The sequence below is a fragment of the Vicia villosa genome, unplaced genomic scaffold (genome assembly GCF_029867415.1).
Source record: "Vicia villosa cultivar HV-30 ecotype Madison, WI unplaced genomic scaffold, Vvil1.0 ctg.000685F_1_1, whole genome shotgun sequence".
NCBI classification, from domain to species: Eukaryota; Viridiplantae; Streptophyta; class Magnoliopsida; order Fabales; family Fabaceae; genus Vicia; species Vicia villosa.
The window spans coordinates 702006-722845 of record NW_026705307.1 but is presented as its reverse complement, the minus strand read 5'-3'; the positions used below and the strand labels follow the sequence as shown (position 1 = coordinate 722845).

The following is a 20840-nucleotide window of genomic DNA, read 5'->3' as shown; positions in this document are numbered from 1 at the left end:
ACGCACACACACCGGTGAGAAGCAGGGTTCGGACTCTGGTTTTAGAGTCCAACCTAATAATATCGGCATATTTGTCTATTCGTATTTTAGTTGAATCATGATGCTAATGATAGCATGCTTCAAAATGTGCATTAAAAACACATAAGCTAAGTGTGCATTAAAATGTACTACATGCTACCGAACAAAAAAGCACTGAATTACTTACAAGGTTAGGAAAATATATTGATAATGGTCAAAGCACAATTCAAAGCATGTTTTTACTTAAGTTGATTTTGTGACACGCGCTATATATAAAGAAAGAGAGAGATATTAAAAGTGGGATTTTAATTAGATTAGATTTCTAGTGACAGACATGAAATATCGCAAATATTACTTCAAATATGCTCTAAATAACTTGAACGAAAATATAATTAAACAAAACAACTAAATACCTCTCTTTTTTTCCTTTTGTTTTTTCTAACCATAGAATCTTAGACTTTTTTTTTCAGCAAACAAGAAAAAGAAAAAGGAAGAACGTGACAACAACAACAAACAGAAGAATATTCATAAACATAGTTTTTGGTTAATGAATTTTACAAAACTCAACGACTCGCCTATGTTTCGTCAACAGGTTCTGTTCATGCTGCTTCTTCTTCTTCTTCTCTTTTCATGTGTATTGTTTGTAGTGTTTTAATTATTTAAATAGGAAAACAAATAAATCAAAAATGCAAAAAAAATTGAAATCGCCGTCTGTGGGAATCGAACCCACGACCACACGGTTAAAAGCCGTGCGCTCTACCAGCTGAGCTAAGACGGCAAGTTGTGTTTCAGTTTGATCTGTTTGTAATTATTCAATTTTATTAAGTAATAATTATGTATGTGTTTGAAATGCAGCTTCAGGGCTTGGAAGAAAATGCAGAATCGTTACGCTCAAGATGCTGGAAGTTTTTCAAAGGATGTCGAAAATACACGTGAGTTTAGCATTGTTGAAAATGGGTGATGAAATATAGAAGTTGAGCCACAGTTGTTATGTTGTTAAGTTTCTAATGCCATAATAGTTCCTTCAATTTTTTTTAGGGAAGGGCTTGGAGAGGCGTATGATGGAGACATTGCATTTGCAACTGCTCTTGAAAGTTTTGGAGGAGGCCAGAGTGATCCTCTTTTTGTAACTTTAGGAGGTAAATACTTTGTTTGGATTGATGGAGCGGTATGAGATTGAACAGAGTGATATTCCATTGTTTGAATCATTTAAAATCAGATGGAGCGGTATGGATTCCATAATTTGCCTTGTGCCGTCCTAAAATTTCTAAACAATGGAATAGAATCTTCATTCCGCTCCGCTCCATTCAGCTACATTCTGCTTCTCTCTGTTCATTTAGTTGTTCTCTTGTCTTTTCTTATGAAATAAACCTAAATGATTCTTTGTTGTATGCTTGTTGCTTAATGAGAGGCATTGACATGACATATGTGTACTTTGGAGGTAATATAATATCTTGGATCATATATTTTCCCTGGCCCAACATGAAAATTTAGGTTTAGCATTGTGCATGTTTGAATTCACACCGGGTTTGTTGGAATCAATCACATTGGCTTACCGAGATTTTGTCAAACTCATCATGAATCCAAGCATGTACATAGTATTGTTACTAAATGCATACTTCAGTTGTATGCATGATATGTTTAAGTTTCTAAAGGTGCTCCAGATACTTTAGTCTATACTCTATATCATGCTAGGTTTATTTAGTCTGAACCATTGTACTTCATTCATTCTATTGAAAAAGTTATCCTTTTTAACTATGAATTTTGATTTAAAAAACCGGTTTGATCAGGACCTGTAATGACCAAATTCTCTATTGCTTTGAGAGAAATCAGTACACACAAGGAACTTCTTCGCTCACAGGTAACAATATATGCGAACCTATATAGTCATCGCCTTTCTTATTTTCGGCAATTTATGCTTTTAGTAAGAATAGACCAATGATGAACAGTACGGCTTCGCTAAACCTTGATTGTAAACTTATAAAACTTGAACTTGTCTATTTATGATTCTTCTGAATTGGATCAACTCGTTCATTTGTTTCGTAGAGTAACTCACATAGAAACCTTTGATCTAGTTAATATTGCTAACCTCATTACCTGACTATACTTGATGTGGCTTCATAGGTGGAGCATATGCTGAATGACCGGTTACTGAACATCCTAAATGTCGAAATCATTGATGTTAAGGTATATAGTGAGTAGCATAAATTTTTAAGATGTCCATACATAATTAACAGTGTTGATTATTTTATGCTAAAAATGTGGTATGCTAAGTCATTATACCTGATTATATGACTAGTAGCTCCTCTAGTTTCTGTAAATGACCTATATAGATTATATATATAGTATGATATGATGCAGTCCTTCCTATGCTAATGTGCAGCTCTTTGATTGTGACAGGGCTTTTATTTGTATTCTGCAATGTAAAATATTCATAATTTCTGCATTAAATATGACTTGTGAAATTTTTATTTTAACGCTTCTAGTATGCTTGCAGGAAGCTCGGAGGCGTTTTGATAAAGCTTCCCTTGTATATGATCAGGTGCTTATGAAAGTTGTATAATATAATGATGCATGTGTGAATTCAGTTAATTTAGGACATTTTAGAATAAATTAGATATATTGGAAGTTTATTTGCCTTCCTCTCAATCATAACACAAATACAACATGGATTTCATGCTACAGGCTCGTGAGAAGTTTATGTCATTAAGAAAAAGCACCAAGTTTGATGTTGCCGCAGTCATAGAAGAGGTACATTGAGTTGCTCATTTTTGACATTGTATTGACCAACATTTTAATATGTTGTCATGGGTTACCGTGGTCTTTGTTAATCTAATTTGTTAGAGAGACATTCCAGGAATTGCACAATGCAAGAACGATGTTTGAGGAAGCTCGTTTCAATCTGGTAATGTTAGTGGAACAAGATATGCTGCTTTGACTAAGAATTAGAGCATATAAAATGAATGTGTTCAGCTCTTAACGACATAACTTATTCCATACTCTATTCTAGGTTGGTGCTCTTCATAACATTGAGGCCAAGAAGAGATTTGAATTTTTGGAGGCTGTCACTGGAGTTATGGACGCTCATCTTCGATACTTTCAACAGGTATATATGGCATATGCATATATGAGATTATCCATATACTCCCTTTGATCTTAAATATAAGCATAAAGATACTTGTAATTGGTCAATCTTAGATCAAATATAAGTACCTTTTTACTTATATTCATGACGAGGAGGAATACAATTTTGCACTTAAGCCAATTTCGAAAATTCTTTCTCTTGTAGGGATATCAGCAGTTGCAGGAGCTGGAGCCTTTCATTATTGAGGTTAGGAAACACTTCACTTCCACGTATACTCATCTAGTTTTCTTTTAATTAGATGTTTGAAGTTAAAATATTGCATTCATAATGCATATACTTCCTCAAAATCTATGATGACGTGAGATGTGAAAGCAGTGAAATTCATTGCAGCACAAAAATGGCACTGTCATTTATCAAGCAAACCTGTTGGTTTGAATATATTATTGATATCGACTGAATGGAAGAGTTCCTTGTATTGTATCTGCTATGTTGTAGGTTTTGGCTTATGCACAAAAAGCAAGAGAAAGTTACAACGAGGAGCAGATTTCTCTTTGTGAACGAATGGTAGAGTACAAAAAACTAAGTTATCAAGAAAGTAGGTTCTCCTTAAATGGCCCATATGGTTCTCCCAGTGGAGAAGGTGCGCATATGCATCCTTTTTCTAGGATATCAAACAGTGTTGTAGATGTAGTAGCTGAATCAGCGGCAAGTGGAAAGGTATTTGAGCATATGATGTTTCCCTTTACTTCATTTCATTTTACTTAGTTTTCATTCCCGAGTAACGTAAGTTGAGCACTATATATATGTGTAGGTTCTAGTCATTCGACAAGGGTATCTTTCAAAGCGTTCCTCCAATTTGAGGGGTGACTGGAAGAGAAGGTTTTTTGTTCTTGATACTCGTGGAATGCTTTACTACTATCGTAAATCATTACAAGGAAATGTAAATATCCAAATAAAACTAAAAGTCAAATACTACTTATCACCTTATCTTGTTAATGAATGTTTAGCATGTATTAATCATTTCAGAGTACCAATCAGCAATCTTCACAGAGGAATTGTGTCAGTGAAAACAGTGCTGGCATTTTGAGTAAGTTGCTTTCTTCACAGTACCATGGAGTTGTTCCAGATGAAAAATCGGTAGCACGCCACACAGTGAACCTGCTAACATCAACAATCAAGATCGATGCTGAGCAATCAGATTTAAGGTTCTGCTTCAGGATTGTTTCACCCTCAAAAATGTATACTTTACAGGTATGCTGTATACAGATTCAATAAATTGGATTTATTAACTTATAGTTTGGCATTTTTCGTTGCTCTTCACTGTGCTTCGGACAAAAATTGCAGGCAGAAAATGCCCTTGACCAGATGGATTGGATGGAAAAGATAAATGGAGTAATTGCCTCCCTGTTGTCTGTACAGACACTAGGTGGAAAGGTACACACTGGTTTTTCTTTTCCTTTTGTTAATTAGCACATCCTTTGATGCATGCTTTAATTATGGTTACCATAACCATAAAAAACAATTATTTGACAGGCTATCTCAGCTGAGTCAGAAAGCGGTGAAAGTGACTCTTCCAGTTATGTCGACTCACTACAAAGTATACAAGATTACGATCGATTAGTGAGTGAGGAGTTTGCATCCAAAAACTCCGCCACTAATAAATCATCTGAAGACGTACAGAAGAATAGGTCGAATGTAAAAGTTGAACAGCCAATTGATATTCTAAGAAAGGTTAGCGGCAATGACAAATGTGCTGATTGTGGTAAACCTGAACCAGACTGGGCATCCTTAAACCTTGGCATTCTTGTATGCATTGAATGTTCGGGTGTTCACCGTAATCTTGGTGTACATAAATCAAAAGTAAGTTGCATATTTATATCTATATATATGTTTCATGTCTTATCCAAATCTTATTATTCAAATTTTATGTTTTATTGGTTTTATCATTTTAAGGCTTTCTGTGTTCAGTCCTCATCGAGCTACTAAGGTGGGATAACATTTTTTGTAGGTAAGATCACTGAAACTTGATGTCAAAGTGTGGGATTCGTCTGTCTTAACTATGTTTCAGTCACTGGGAAATCTCTTTGCAAACTCGGTTTGGGAGGAGCTTTTGCATACAACAAGTAATCCACAAACTGATGACACTCCATATGGGTGGTAAGTATTGCAGAGATTGATAGGACTAACTGTCTAAACTTTCACTAACATTCTCGCAATTTGCATTGCAGTTCACCCAGAGCTGCTAAAAACAAGTTATGTCATATAAAAAAACCAGAACATGATGATCCTATTTCACTTAAGGAGAAATTCATTCATGCAAAGGTAGTCTAATGCTTATTTCTAGTTATTTCTTACGTAGAAAGCAATATTAGGGCCGGTTTATGTGAAAATATTTTCTACGTTCATTTCTTGATAGTTTTCGTTTTTTCCTTGATTATTGAACGATTACTTGATTGTTTCTCTTGTCATCGCAGTATTCGGAGAAAGTCTTTGTTCGACGGATGCCAAAAAGCCACCATCTTCTTTCAGTGGCACAACAAATTCTGGAATGCATCTATGCCAACGACAAGAAAGCAGTGTACCGGCATATTGTCAAATCAGACGTGGACATCAATTCTGCTAGTGGAGAAGCGTTATCCAGTAAGTCTTCTAATCGCATAAAATCCAGACTTCAGGAAAGTTTTACCGTTGAAATTTGAAAAAGAACAATAAAGAATAATCAATTGTTGCGCAGGCCTTTTTTCTAATATGTCTTCATCAATTGATTCGAACACGACGTCTACAAATAAAGTTCAGCTAATGGAGGACATACAAGAGGGTTCTAGTGTGATTCACTTGGCCTGTCTAACAAGTGATACTGGAATGATAGAGCTGCTACTACAGTATGGAGCGGATATAAATGCTATTGATTCAAGAGGTAGGACACCGCTACATTACTGCATTTTGCGGGGGAAGAACGCAGCTGCAAAATTGCTTATTACAAGGTAGTTATTATTTTGGAAGGTTTCTAGATATTCCAATTTTTTCTTACCTTACACCTCTAAATATTTGCACATACAAAGCTATGTTTGATCAAGTGCAATTATTTTCAGGGGTGCCAATCCACTTACCTTAGATAAAGAAGGCAACACTCCTCTTAAGCTTGCACCAGAATCCGGCGCTATTGGAAAAGACATTCTCGCACTCTTAACAACAAGCAGATAACAATCCCACAAAATTCATGCCTCATTTCTAGAGAAAATTGAGAACCAACCAACAAGTCATTCCGACACATCCCGAATACACACTTTTTGTTGCGAGTCAGGAACTGTTAGGTTGATTTTGCTGGGCCACATGTTTGTAATTATCATCTTTTGTTGTAAGATATGATAGACTGTTTAATGGTTCTTCACATCCATTTTCAATTTTCAACTAGAATGAGTTTTGTAACATTCCAAAATTTTGGGAGTGATACAGTACAGGGGTTGTATATAAGTTACATGAGTTATTATTCATCAAAGTTTAAGTTCGTTTGTAGTGAGTTTCGTTTTGGTCCTTGTGGATGCTGCTAGCTACTTGCTATTGAAAGAGAATTGTTTTTTGTTGGGAAAAAATACGCGAGATACAAGCAAATCTTTCCCCCCTAGTTTTTTTTTTTCTTTTTCTAAACACAAACCAAAAGGTTTTAATTTTTATTGGGCATATTGACAATATTGAATACAATTATGTTTTAGGGAATTTCTCATTGCACCCTTATCTCTTCTCTCAGACTCTAGACTCCGTACATAATTTCTAAAATGTCTCATATTTTCGGAGATATATCTCCGAACACATCAATTATTCATTTTATCTAAAGGTTTATTCGGAGATACATCTCCGAATTAACTTTTTTTTTTAATTCAAAAAATTGATTCAGAGATGCATCTCTAAACTAGATAAACGTATTTAAATGCGCGTCAGACTCCCTCTTTTCTCCTTCATTTTCAGTTTAGAAACTTTTTCTCTCCCTCCCTCTACCCATTTTCAGTTCACACTCTCCCTCAACTTTTGAAGCAACTTCAGATCCTTTGGTTGTATTTTATCTTGTCATCCCCAACTCCTTTTAACTAATGTATTCAACACTTTACACCAACATTAGACACTTAATTACTGATATACTTTGGAGATCATGTAGACCCGCATATTTGGGACGAAGAGATATATTTCTTAACGGTTCTATTTTTTTTATAAATATTTTAACCAAATTCAATTCGACTGAGAATATTATATTTTATTTCCAACAAGAACGAGAGCGTTTGAAATCAATTAACCATTCCAAAAAGATTCACACATAGGTTTGCTCAGCCTAAGAAAGAATGGTTTCTTAGTATACCCTGGGCCTCCGGTCTTGTAGGTCTTTGTGCTTCTAGATACTCTATCATCAGCCATGGCATGCAGGCGACATTTGCTGAGAGATGGCATAGTGAAACATCATCTTTCCACCTCCCTATTAGCGAGATGACAATTACATTAGATGACGTCGCTTGCCTCCTACACCTTCCCATCATAGGAAGGTTGCTTGATCATTCTAAGATCTCCAAGACTAATGTAGTGGAGATGATGATGGTTTATTTGAGAGCTGACCCTGAGGCAGCCATGAGTCAGTGTATCAGCACCAGGGGTGCACATGCCAAGTTTTCTTGGTTGAAGACATTGTATAATGACTACTTAGAGATAGCCGAAGACCCAGACCCCGATGATCTACAAATTGGCTTCCACAGGAAGTGTACATTGAGGTGTTTCTTCCTATTTTTGGTTGGCACGTCCATGGAAAAAAGTACAACCTACGTGGATGTGACATACCTCAAGTATTTCATCGACTTGGAGGTCATTCACAAGTGGAATTGAGGTCACATGCTTGGCATACATGTACTACAAACCGAGCGAAGGTTCTCATTGGATGACAAAGCAAATGACATGCTCATATATCCTACTTACGGTAATTTATAAATCCCACTAATAAGTTAAAAACAACATTTTTTCATATTTGTTACTAATATTTTTTTTCTTATTCATTTTTAGAGATGGATTCTTGCCCACCATCATCTCTTACACGTGTTTGGGTATGTCCCATCGTATACTGAAGATTACCCACATGATTGCATGTATCTCCCGTGCAGAGGGATTGATGTTGTGGTGTTGTTTTGTGTGTATATTAATCGGACTCAACATGAGGATGTCTGGATGTCATATAATACTCACCGAGATAGAATTTCATTCGACCATATTTCATTATATTTTGATGGCTTGCATGTGGGACTAATATCATGTGCAGGAATCTGCCACTGCAGTGCATTCAACACTTTGGGTACGTGCAGATCATTCTGAGGTCCCTATTCTAGGCTGCTCCCGAGAGTATTATCTGCAGAGAATTGGATGACATTTTGGCAGATTTTGAGAGTAAGGAGTATCATGTTCAGGAAGTCACATCTGAGTGGCATTATGTTCAGGGTTATATGACTTGGTTCTTTTCCGTGTCATGTTCTTACATGACGTCAGACGCTCCTGGACGTCCACCTAGGCCTGCTCATGAGGAGATCCTGGAGAATGAGTAGGCCAGAGATAATCATGTCGTTGATGTGTTGTCGATCTGTCAGAACATTATACGGATGATAAGAGCAGACATCGAGTCTGGGTTGTTTGAGAGAAGTGGCAATGAAGCGGTTTCCCTAGCACATTCCATTTTACCAAGACACTGAATACTTTGGGTTACTGTAGGCAGAGGAGGAGTCGGAGTGTTAGGATTAGACATACTCAATAGATTATGTATTTGATTATTTGTATATTTTTCCATACTTTGAGAATAATTTTTGTAATAATCTCTTATATGATATTCGTGTTTATTAATCTTTGAAACAAATAATGCCAATTTTAATTGAATTAAAATTACTTTGGAATGAAAAATTACAATCTCAGTACACTGTTTCTGCATAAGAAACATGCAAGCAATATTTCGAATATGTATTTCCGAATTTACTCCACACATAGTTTGCAGATACATCTCCGAACTATTTTCTTAAGAAATATGGCGGCTGCTTGATTTACTAAGGACAAAAGGTGACTTCAGATATGTATCTGCGAATTAACCTTGGATTTATTCGGAGATGCATCTCGGAACTAAATTTAGGAAAAAATGGTATTTGATGCATTAGGAGATGTCCATAACACCAACAATTGGTGCAAATCCAATGCAATTCTTCATAATCCACTTTAATGAGTGGTCTCAAACTTTTGAGAGTCCCTGTGTAAGAAGTTGAAGTTATATTCAGTTGAATCCTGGAAAAAATTTTTAAGGGGCCCTATTTAAGCTTAAATTAGCAATAGAATATATAATTGGATGCCCTTTTTGTCATAACTTAAACATGAAAAAGTGTGAGGCCTTGTGTTGTACGTCACCTTGCACACCTTCAAAGACGGCCATACACTTTATACCAATGACCTTTGATCCAAACCTTACCAATGACTGATTTATTCATATCAATATTGACATAAACCCATGCAAATCTTCCACGCTTGACATCTAGGGTGTTATGATTGACCTTTGCCAAAGTAGTGACAATTGTTGATAAAGTTAACAATACATTTTCATAATAAAATACAAGATTCTAAGATTTTTTTTTAGTATATGATGGAGCTGTTTAGTGATTTAAGTTGGGATATCGGAAAAAAATTATGTAGGAAGTTTGAGGTTCAATCCTGACTACTAACAGGCCTAGTACTGTAGAACTTAAGATGGGTATGTGCTAAAATAACACCTAATCAGATCAGAGTAGTCGGAAGACAAAGGACTGTCAAATTGTACTTTTAGAGATATTCTGATACATGCCCTCGTGTGTCTATATATATATATATATATATATATATATATATATATATATATATATATATATATATATATATATATATATATATATATATAAGGTTTTAAAATTTTAGAACCCTGAAAATCATAAAAGCTCGCTCTAAAAGAAGAATTACACATCAATTTTATGTATATATTATTTTAATTTTAAAACCTCTCACTTACGACTGTAGTTCATTTAACGTCGAAGTGTTTGCAAATATTTTAATCGTTCTAGAATTTTCAATCAATTTCATTTTCAAATCTCAGTTCTCTCATTTTGTGTGAATCACAAAGGTCCATAACCAATTACATAATATAGAATAGTGTATTAGTAAAATCATTATTCTTTTTTTTAATTATAAGTTAAAATAAATTATGTGAAATTATCAAATATAACAATTATTATAAGATAGAAAAATATTTTTTTTCTTTCTTATTACACATATTAATTTCTTTTTAAAAGACAAATTTGTAAACTATTCAATTTTTTATTGTTTTTTCATTTTAAAATATTCCTTACTACGTACTTTTTAGATACTCGTAAAGTTAACATATTTTTTCAATATAGTATGTTAACCTTTTTAATAAATACTATGTCTTTTCATTCCAATAAAAAATCAATTAGTTTTTAGATCTTTATATAACATCGTTAACTTTTTTTAAAATAAATAAATACTTTTCTATTAAATTTATTAGAATGGAAAGACAAAGCAAAATAATTAGTTAGTTGATAAATATATCAATTTTTATATAAATTTTACTTTTAAATAAATTAATCTTTTAACTCTTTAAAATGAATAAAAATATTTATTTTTAAAATATTTTAATTAACCAAACCTTTATGTTTTTAAAAATATAACAATTCCAATTTCAATCTTTATATTATTTTAAATACAAATCAATTAGTTTTTATTCTTTGGAATAAATTAAAAAATATCAATATTATTTGAAAATATTTTAATTAAATTTATGTTTTAAAAAATAAAAACAATGCCAATTTCAACCTTTATATTATTTTAAATGTAAAACAATTAGTTTTTAATTCTTTAGAAGAAATTAAAAAATATCAATATTTCTTAAAAATATTTTAATTAAACATATTTTATGTTTTAAAAAAACAATAACAATACCAATTTCAATCTTTATATTATTTTAAATGTAAATCAATTAGCTTTTAATTCTTTAGAATAAATTAAAAAATATCAATAATATTTTAAAATGATTTAATTGAACATATTTTTGTGTTTTAAAAAAAGCAATAATATTGATTAAATCTAAAAAAGATAATTATGTTTTTATGAATGTTAAATCATGAAATGAAAAATTCATGATTGGAGGTGGATGATACCTAACTATGGAGCTGAGTGGACTGAAATTTTGAAAACCTAGTTGTCGCCGTCCTATGTGGTCCTAGCTCGGTGGCCGACGGTGTTTTTTCGTTTTTCGTTGGTTCCATGGACTCACTTCAGATCTTTTTTCTGAAACTTATGTATATCCCATCCCGGTTCGAAACTTTGAGTCGAGCCTTGCATTCCTTCTAAACCTATGAAATCTTTTGTTGAAGCTCTAGGTAACATTTGTAACATTCCAACTAGTTAGCTTCTGGTGCCCTGCGTCAAAGGAGATCGCCTTGCCATATCAATCCCGGAGGATGAATATCTGCTTGGTCTTGAATCTTGCTAACATAATCTACATGGGCGAATTCTTTGGCCCAAGGGTTCTTCGCTGCTCACCATTCAGAATCAAATAAACAAATTTACTGATTTGTGGAGCTCTCTAGTGAAGTGGGGAGTCCCATCTTTAGGCAAGGTGATTTTAAATTCTCTTTCTCATCTCTCGAAAACGTTCAAAGGGTTAGGGCTTCTAGTTCGTGGAATCTAAACCCTGGTCTGCTGAAGTTATTTATGTGGTCACAAGAATTCATCCCCTCTAATGTGAGTCAATCTTCTACACAAGTCTGGGTTAGAATCCATGGGCTCTCACAAGAATATTGGAGGTCAAAGATTATTTCCACTAAAGCAGGTAGCATCAGAACTCCCATTTGTATTGATTCTACTTCTAATAGATCTCCTTTTGATAGGGCTTTCAGGCACTTTGTTAGGGTTCTTGTTGATATTAATATTCTGAAGTAATTGAGGTATAAAATTCAAGCGAAACGTATTGGTTTTGCTTTTTTCGTTGAAATTGAGTATGAGAATTTACCCAAGTTCTGTCACCACTGTAGTGCTATTGGGCATGATGATAACAGTTGTAGGAGAAAAGTAGTTCAAGAGAAAGAAAATCAGAGAAGCAAAAATTCAGAACCTCAAAAGAAATTTATGGCAGTAGGAAAAGCAAAGGGTCCTAGTGTTACTAAAAATGTGGTTAATCAAGGGAACATTGTTCTCCTTGGAGAAACCAATGGGGCTAATAATTCTAACATTACTTATGAGGTGCCGGTTGATCGGGATTATATGGTATTGATCAAGATTAGGTCCCGTTGCAGAATTCTCTTGAGGTAAACGCCAATGGTCTTACCAAAAGAGATAAAGATATTACTGATCTGGGAGGGATTCTTGGTAACAACAATTCAGAGGGTAGCTCCACTGATGAATCATAATTCGTTGATGCATCGTTGGCTTATGGTTCTGATGATTTTGTCCCTGAAACTCTTGATCCAAATTCCAGATTTCTAATGGAATCCTGGGCGACTTTGAGAAAAATCAAGAATTAATTAATGGTTTGAATGATGGAACTGTTTGGTGCAGTTTCAAGAGGCTATCAGTAAGTCACGGAAAAAGAAGATGAGGAAAAAATCCAAATCTAGTGCGGGCTACTCTACTAGATCTAAAGCTGGTCATTGTAAACTTTCCTTATGAAGTGTCTTTTCTGGAACGTCAGGGGTCTTACCAACTCCCCCACTAGGTTGGCATTGGAAAATTTACTTAAAAATTATAATCTAGACTGTATTATTGCAGAGCCGTGGATGTATCAGTTAAATTTACCCTAGAGATTTTGGAACTGTCTAGATCTCAAGGTTTTTGTAGTTAATTCTAGAGTAGGTTTGGAACCTAATTTATGGTGCATCTGTAGGAATTCGCTAGATCTTGTTCTGGTCGATGTTTAATACCATGTTTCTTTTGTCATTACTTTTGATGCTTTGAAGCTTGGTTTTTCTGCTTTTTACGCTTCTAATTGCAACATTGCTAGACGTTCTTTGTGGTGTGATCTCTTTCTTATTCATAAGAATCATCTAGATGTTCCTTGGAGATTTATCGGGGATTTCAACTCCATTTTTGGAGCGCATGAGCATAGGGATAGACATAGTCCTAACAAGTCTCATATGATTGATTTTAAGTTGTGGGTTGATCATAACAACTTACTGGAGATTCTCACTGAGGGTGCTTTCTTCACTTGGTCCAATGGTCTTGGGATTAACTCGGTGGAAAGGAAGCTTGATAGAGCTTTTTGTAATAACAATTGGATAAATTCTTCTATTACTATGTCGGTATCTTATCTGCCTAAACTCAGGTCTAATCATCACCATATTCTTCTTTATTCTTCTTTCTCTTCTCAAAGAAGGGCCTCTCAATTCAAGTTTCTTGCAATGTGGACTCTTGATGATAGTTGTAAAACTCTAATCTCCACCGTTTGGGCCTCTTCGATCTTTGGTTGTCCCATGTTTATTCTTGCTAAAAAGCTTAAGCTCTTGAAGACTTCTAAAGCATGGAACAAAGACGTTTTTAGGAACATTCACTCTTTGGTCCTTGAGGCTACAGATGATCTTTCCTCCGTCCAAGGTCGAATAAACTTAGAGGGCGCTTCTATCATCCTTAAAGATCGAGAGAAAGCTGCCCAAAATCCTTTTGGAAGGTGTTCTTGCTAAAGAATAGCTTTTTTGGTTCGAAAAATCTAAGCTTAATTAGCATCTCAATAGGGACATAAATACTGCATTCTTTCACAGGATGGTAAAGATTAAAAGATCTAGGAACTCTCTTCCATTTTTTAGAGATGACAATTTTTTTATTCAAGATCCAGATGTGGTGGCTAATCATGTGGTAAATCATTTTTCTAACCTTTTTTGTTTTGCAGATCAATTTCTTAAGCTTATCATGGTTGACAAGGTCATCCCCACCTTAATTGACTCGAGTATGAACAATCTCCTCACCATTCTTCCTTCCTATGAGGAGATTATCAATGTTGTTTTCTCTCTCAACAAATATAGCGTGTCGGGCCCTAACGATTTTGGGGGAATCTTCTTTCATTCATACTGGAGTATTATTAAGGTCAATGTTTGTAATGATGTGTTACAATTTTTTAGAAATGGGTGGTTGCTGCCAAATTTCAATGCTAATTTGGTTATTATCATTCCCAAAGTCAAGGATGCAGACTCCATAGATAAATTTTGGCCTATTGCTCTTGCGAATTTCAAGTTTAAGATTATTTCCAAGATTCTAGCTGATAGACTTTCCTCTCTCATGCCTTCTCTTATTTCTAAGGAGCAACATGGTTTTACTCATGGGCGTAGCATCAGAGATTGCACTTGTCTTACTTCAAAGGTAGTGAATGTTTAGGAGAATAAGAATCATGGTGGAATTTGGTTTCCTTAACACTTTCTGCTCCTGGATTCACACTATTATGGATTCTGCTTTCCTTTCAATTTCCTTCAACGGATCTAGTCATGGTTATTTTAAGTACGCTAGGGGAGTTAGGCAAGGTGATCATTTGTCGCCTTTGCTTTTCTGTTTAACTGAGGAGTTTCTTAGTAGGATAATTTATAGGTTGGCTATTGAGGGTGCTTTGGATTTAATAAGATCTTCTAAGGACTCTTTCGCTCCCTCGCATGTGCTCTACACTAACGACATTTTAGTTTTCTGTAGTAGTAGGATGTCAAACATTCATGATTTGAAAAATATTTTTACAAAGTATTCCTATGATTCTGGCCAGGTTTTTAATATCTCGAAGTCTTTCATATACTCTGGGGCTATTTCGAACAAAAGGCTGGAAAAAATCATCAGAATCACTGGTTTCAACAAAGGTTTTCTTCCTTTAATTTATCTAGGTGTCCCCATTTTCAAAGGTAGGGTAAAGGCTATTTATCTTCGTGATATTGCTGACAAGATTGTTTCCAAGCTTGCTGCCTAGAAAGGGACCTTGTTCTCTATAGAAGGGAGAATTACTTTGGTCAAAGCTTCTATCTAAAGTATGCTTACTTATTCCTATTCCCTTTATTCTTGGCCTATTTCTTTGTTGCGGAAGATTGAAAAGGCTTCAAAGAATTTTATTTCTTGAAATATTAATAACAAGAAGTTGGTCACTATGTCGTGGAAGTATTTGTGTCAACCCATTGCTCATGGCGGTCTTGGTATTCGGTCCTTAATTAAGTATAATGAAGCTACCAATTTAAAGCTTGGTTGGAATCTCTTTAATAGCACTATGGAATGAGCGTTAATGTTGAAGAAGTGGGTTTTACGGCCTCACGAAATTATCAAGCATCATATTTTTTTCCTCTCTTTAGATTGGCATAAAATCGGAATGGAGTCTTCTAGGGACTCACACGACTTTGTCACTTAGTACTAGGGTTTTCATTCTTTTTTGGTTGGATTTATGGTGTGATAGTATTGTTGTTGAAGATACTAGTTAGGATTTTTTGTTGTCCCATAATATTGATCCTTTCGCCTCTGTTTCTAATTTCATTTAACAGGGGCAGTGGGTGCTGCCCAGTATGTGGTCTTTGTGGTTTCCTAATCTCTTGCACAAGTTACCATTTCTCCCTTTGCATTCTGGTTTAGATTTTCGGTACTGTTCTGATACGAAATCGGGCAGTCTCAGCTCCAAGGAGGCTTATCTTTTCAAAGTCTCTCGGACCCCAAACCTGGAATGAGCAAAGAATTTTTCGCACCCCAACATTCCCCCTGCAAGATCTCTTTTTGTTTGGAAGCTTATGCAAGATAAAGTTCCAACAAATGAGAAGGTTCATCGTAGAGGTATTCACTTGGTTTTCAAATGCATCCTTTGTTTTTGTGAGTTAGAGTCCACTGCTCACTTGTTTTTTACGTGCAGTTTTATGAAAAAGCTTTGGCTTTGGTTGGTGCGTATTTTGAATTTAAATTACTGCCCAGATTCGCTTGTTGCTTGGTGGTAGCAGTGTAATTCTGGGAGTTCTAAGCAGTCTTGCTTGGTACTTTCCGTCGCAGTTATCTACTTGCTTAATCATATTTGGTTCATGCGGAACAATTTCAGACATCACAACATTAAGTCGTGTTTGCGTTTGGCCATCAACATTTTATTCCAAGTGAAGCTTTTGTCGAATAACTCTTTGTCCACATCCTCGGGCTCGATGCATGACTTTATTTTATTGAAAGCTTTCGGCCCTTCCGTCCGCCCCCTAAAGATCCCTCTATTAAAGAGGTGATTTGGAGTCCTCTTTCTCAAGGTTGGATTAAGTGTAATTGTGGTGGCGTTTTCTTGTCTTCTTCTTCTACCTCGGGCTATGGTGGTATTTTTTGTGATCACAAGGGTGATTTTCTCTTGGCTTTTGTCGAGCGCGTCAATTTTGGCTCCTCTTCTTATGCTGGGTTCTTTGCGGTCTTAAGGGCGCTTGAGGTTGCAAAAAGCAATGGTTGGAGCAAGCTTTGAATCGAGTCGAATTCACTTTTGGTGGTCAAAGCTTTCTCCAACCATTCTTTGGTGTCTTGGAGGTTTAGAGCCCGTTGGACTTTGTACATGGATCCATCTAACATTTCTAATTTTTTTTATCACTCACATTTACGGGAGGGTACTAGTTGTACAGACTTTTTTCGTAAATATTGGTCTGTCTTCTCATCCCATTAGTTTTTTTGATTCCATCCCCTTGGATTAGGAAAGATTTTGTCAAGAATAAATTAGGTATACCTTTCTTTAGGTTCTCTTATTTCTTTTGACGGGGTTTTTCCACCTCCCATTTGTAATGCTTTTTTTTTTTTTTTGCAAAATAAGAGTCTTATTCACAAAAAATAATCATTAAACGATCTTATTAAAGTGTATGCAATCTATTTGACTGCAAATCCAGCTGCATAACCTACCACGCTCGAAAATCCTGATTCTTACTCCCTCTGCTCCTTTATAAGTGTCATTATTTTATAAAAAAAATATTCCTTTTTAAATGTTATTTCAAAGTTCAAGGTAGTAATAATACTACCTCCGGTCCCATTTATAAGAAAGGATTCACTTTTTAGGTACATCGAATAAATAATGTATCTGGACAATATGTTATCTAGATACATTATTTATTCAATGTATATAAAAAGAGAATCTTTTCTTATAAATGGGACCAGAGGGAGTAGTAGTTTTGTCAAAAATACCCCTAATTATTTATTATAGAGATAGAAAAGGGTAAAATAAATTACTACAAGGTTAAGAGTATTATAGCAAAAAAAGAATTTAATATTATTTCCTCTTGTAGAAAATCCCTCGATCCAAAACATTCTAAATTTCTAAAGGTAATGTGGTCCTAGTTTCCTTGGATATTTATGGCTTTCGTGACAAGCCACCTCTAGGGGAGAATAAACGTCTAAACCCAACTACAACTAGATTCATTTAATATGGTAATTTTTAAAGTTTATTCTTTAAATAATCTTGATATTAAATATTTTACATCCACCATTTTTAGTAAACATAAAATATTACGTATACAAGTTCAAATTTCCAATTTATTATTGGGACCACAAATATCCGCAAAAACATTGTTGTAAGGATAGGACCAGATGTACTATCATTAAGGACCCATTACCAACGGTCACTGCATTAGTAACCTTGATTTTCATTCATTCATTGTTTGCTTGAAGAAAAAAACAATCTTCACAATAAAAACTTCTAGAAGGTACCAAATAAAATCCATTCATATGAAAATTCCTTGTAATCCAAGTTATTCAACTTAAACTGAATCCATCAGAGCCAGTATCACACACTTGAACTGTGATCATATTAAAATGTAAAAACTCATAAACTGAAATAGAAATTACTAGTTTGTTTGCTGCCTAAACTAATTAGATCATGCCATTAAAACCAGCTGAATCCAACAGTACTGCTTTGATTTGCTCCGGATGAACATCTTGATCTTCTTTGCATTGCTGTAAGAGAAAAGAGGTTAGCTTTCATTTTCACGCCACAATCACAAAAAATAAACAACTTCAAACAATGGCCGCGATTTTGATAACTTTGATTATTGCATATATACTTTCCATTAGTAAATAGAACAATTTTTTTACCTCGGCTTTGAAGATGTCCATAGCAAATCCATTGAAACAGCTTATAACAGCTTGCTGAATGTCTAATCCAAGGCTATCCAAAGCCCTCATGGTTGAGAGTAACAGACCAGGTTTGCGAGCACAAAACATGTGGATATTTACAGCTCTTCCTTCACGCAACCGAACCTCAACCTATACAAAAAGTGAAAATGACAATTGCAACATGGTATCAAGAACACTTTTTATTAAATCATTCTAATGACAACCAAAAATGTTCAAATGTGTATATGAACCTAGTATCAAACCAAGATTGATAACTCTAAACAAGGTAAATAAGAATAATAAGATACTTTACTGATTGCATTTCTACTCAAAAACAATCAGAAGCTAGTTTCACTTTAAAGCACAAACAAAGGATTTAGATAGTGAGCATTGTGATTGCACGCAACCAGACACATTTAGATCGTTTGATCTTGATCGTACGATCAAGATGTGAATAATTGCGCGCATTGTGATTGCAGGCAACCAGTCGCATCTAGATCGTTTGATCTTGATCGTACAATCAAGATGTGAGTAATTGGGTGCAATCACAAGATCCACATACAAATATGCTATCTGTCAATATACACATCACTATTTCTAGTTTTAGGAATAAAAAGTCAGAAAGCAAAAGGACAAGTTCCAGCACTGGACAAACAAACAAACAACATTACCCTGGCAGGTTGGCCATTGGGGCTTGGCAGTGAGCTGGGACACAGTTCTTCTTTGATATGGCTCGGCAACGAAGATGCAGTCGGTGTCAGCGGATGGTAGCTTGAAGCAGGTGTCAGTGAAGATCCAGCAGGTGTTGATTCCAACTCATTATGAAGGTCATTGATCCTTTGCAGAAGTTCCTTCAGATACTCAATTGCATCCCCAAGAATTGAAGCCCTATCCATCTACCAAAGCAAAAATCATGTTCACAGAATCCATAGATCCACCACAAATCACAGCAACAAAAATTAAAGCTTTCAATTACCTAACACTCTTTAAGAATCATAAATCATGAACACTCAAGGAACTAGAAAACTTGAAATTAAAGAAGCTGCAAAAGATAAAAACACTTACTTTGCTAATCTTGGGAACAACAGACCTCAGCATATAGAGTCTATCATTGAGCTTCTTCCTGCGGCGACGCTCGGCCATCAAATTCTTAGCAGGCATTCCTTTCTTCTTCCCTTTCTGATCAGTGACAGTACTGTTCCCATTGGAAGCATTTCCACCATTTTTGCCATTACCCTCAGCCAAATCATCAGAATCATAGTTCAAACCAGACCCATCAAAACTCAAATCTTCAATTTCATCTCCACCATTCACCTTCCTTTTTTTATCACTCTCTTCCCCAACTTCACCCTTCCCCATGTTCTTTCTCAATGCCGCTCTCTTCTGAAACAAAGTAGGTTGTGTTCCAGAAGGAGGCAAAGAATCAAGCGGTTTCAAAACCTTGGACCTGTTCAAAAACAGCGACTTTCCAGAACCCTCTTCGGAGTTCTGAAACCCCATGAAGCCATTGCTAGTTTGAGGCAAATGGGGCAAGCTCATCATCTCTGTAGCATTGAAATCAACCAAACTACCCATATTTGAAGAAGCAGGTAATGCTGAACCTTGAGGTTCAAGATAACCAAATTCAGAAGGAATCTCAAAAGGGTTGTTGAGAAGAGAAGAAAGAGTATCAACAGGTTTCTGATTCTGAGGAAGAAAACACTGAAGATTCGACAGTGAAGGATCAAGTGCATTGAAAACAGATGAAGAAGGTGAACACGAAGAAGAAGAAACAGAATCAACAGTGTTGTTGAGTAAAACAGTATCCAAGTTAGGTGGAAAAGCCATGTCTTTCATGTACCATTCATCATCATCGATTTCAAGCATGGTTTTGAAAGCAGCAAACTGTTGTTTGTTTTGGAGAAAAGTAGAAGCAGATGAAGAAGGAGTGGTGTTTCCACTTTCTCTCTCTTCCATCCAACCAGTGTTGATGATGTTGTTGTTGTTCATTCTAGAGAGAGAAAGGTTGTTAAAAGGAAGAAGAAGAAGAAAGTAGAAAAGGTGAAAAAGTAACAAGATGTTGCAGAAGGAAAAGGGCATTAATATTTGTACATGAAAATTTGAAACTTTATGCTAATCAACAACTCATAACATAACATAAAATGAGGTTGGAAAGTTAGAGTAAGAATTCCAAGCAACGCTTCTTATAAGTAACGAACGTAATCATTTCTTTACAACTGTTTTTCTAGATTACTCAGTTTTTCTTCTTTTGATTTGTCCATTGTTTTCTAGTGCTGGTTTTGGGGATTTTGAGAATGTGGTTTTGGAGACAAGCACAACTTTGGAACGTTATACGCTACTAACTTAATCAGGCTAACTAATCAAAACAGTTAAAGTTTACTTAACCATTAAATAAGGGGTGCTCAAATTAAAACAAACACAATAATTATTAATGTAGGTTTAATCAAATTCATGTGTTAAACATGTTATTAATATGAAAAAAAGGGTTATGCACTGACAGTATAAACTATTTTTACACTGTCAACCAAGGAAAATACTTACATGGACACAACCATAACACTTGTACTTACACACAACCAATCACATTTTTTTTATTAATTAAAAATTAAAAATAAAATTGTCTCTC

General features: G+C 35.1%; 3 protein-coding genes and 1 non-coding gene across 4 annotated transcripts; 2 read left to right on the top strand and 2 right to left on the bottom strand.

Moving 5' to 3' along the window:
- The first annotated feature begins 451 nt into the window (after positions 1-451).
- On the top strand, positions 452-6653 carry LOC131630487 (ADP-ribosylation factor GTPase-activating protein AGD3-like). Its single transcript, XM_058901259.1, has 20 exons — positions 452-610; positions 874-950; positions 1057-1157; positions 1809-1879; positions 2143-2205; positions 2516-2560; positions 2704-2769; positions 2876-2923; positions 3029-3124; positions 3308-3349; positions 3599-3820; positions 3915-4043; positions 4130-4354; positions 4448-4537; positions 4637-4963; positions 5112-5260; positions 5332-5425; positions 5578-5743; positions 5838-6087; positions 6196-6653. Exons 1-20 carry the CDS (start codon positions 566-568, stop codon positions 6305-6307), a joined length of 2418 nt encoding a protein of 805 aa, XP_058757242.1. The 5' UTR covers positions 452-565; the 3' UTR covers positions 6308-6653.
- On the bottom strand, positions 724-796 carry TRNAK-UUU (transfer RNA lysine (anticodon UUU)). Its single transcript has one exon. It is a non-coding gene; the product is annotated as a tRNA-Lys (tRNA).
- Positions 6654-12283: 5630 nt separating the features above from the next.
- LOC131630499 (uncharacterized) lies at positions 12284-14518 on the top strand. The gene is made up of 3 exons (XM_058901276.1): positions 12284-12421; positions 13111-13744; positions 14037-14518. The coding sequence occupies exons 1-3, from the start codon at positions 12284-12286 to the stop codon at positions 14516-14518; spliced, it is 1254 nt and encodes a 417-aa protein (XP_058757259.1).
- Positions 14519-17813: 3295 nt separating this feature from the next.
- LOC131630507 (transcription factor ICE1-like) lies at positions 17814-20522 on the bottom strand. The gene is made up of 4 exons (XM_058901287.1): positions 19280-20522; positions 18886-19110; positions 18194-18364; positions 17814-18055 (listed from the first exon to the last, which is right to left on the bottom strand). The coding sequence occupies exons 1-4, from the start codon at positions 20291-20293 to the stop codon at positions 17972-17974; spliced, it is 1494 nt and encodes a 497-aa protein (XP_058757270.1). The 5' UTR covers positions 20294-20522; the 3' UTR covers positions 17814-17971.
- Positions 20523-20840: the final 318 nt, after the last annotated feature.

Excerpts from the sequence above, each read along its gene's own strand:
- LOC131630487 (XM_058901259.1), top strand. The coding sequence starts at position 566 with ATGAATTTTACAAAACTCAACGACTCGCCTATGTTTCGTCAACAG. Across the intron at positions 2,770-2,875 it reads TTGCCGCAGTCATAGAAGAG|GAATTGCACAATGCAAGAAC; the intron begins GTACATTGAGTT and ends GAGACATTCCAG. Across the intron at positions 5,744-5,837 it reads TAGTGGAGAAGCGTTATCCA|GCCTTTTTTCTAATATGTCT; the intron begins GTAAGTCTTCTA and ends ATTGTTGCGCAG.
- LOC131630507 (XM_058901287.1), bottom strand. The coding sequence starts at position 20,293 with ATGCCCTTTTCCTTCTGCAACATCTTGTTACTTTTTCACCTTTTCTAC. Across the intron at positions 19,111-19,279 it reads TTGTTCCCAAGATTAGCAAA|ATGGATAGGGCTTCAATTCT; the intron begins GTAAGTGTTTTT and ends TTGCTTTGGTAG. Across the intron at positions 18,056-18,193 it reads TGGACATCTTCAAAGCCGAG|CAATGCAAAGAAGATCAAGA; the intron begins GTAAAAAAATTG and ends TTTCTCTTACAG.
- LOC131630499 (XM_058901276.1), top strand. The coding sequence starts at position 12,284 with ATGGCAGTAGGAAAAGCAAAGGGTCCTAGTGTTACTAAAAATGTGGTT. Across the intron at positions 12,422-13,110 it reads CGGTTGATCGGGATTATATG|CTTGGTTTTTCTGCTTTTTA; the intron begins GTATTGATCAAG and ends GATGCTTTGAAG. Across the intron at positions 13,745-14,036 it reads TGATCTTTCCTCCGTCCAAG|ATCAATTTCTTAAGCTTATC; the intron begins GTCGAATAAACT and ends TTTGTTTTGCAG.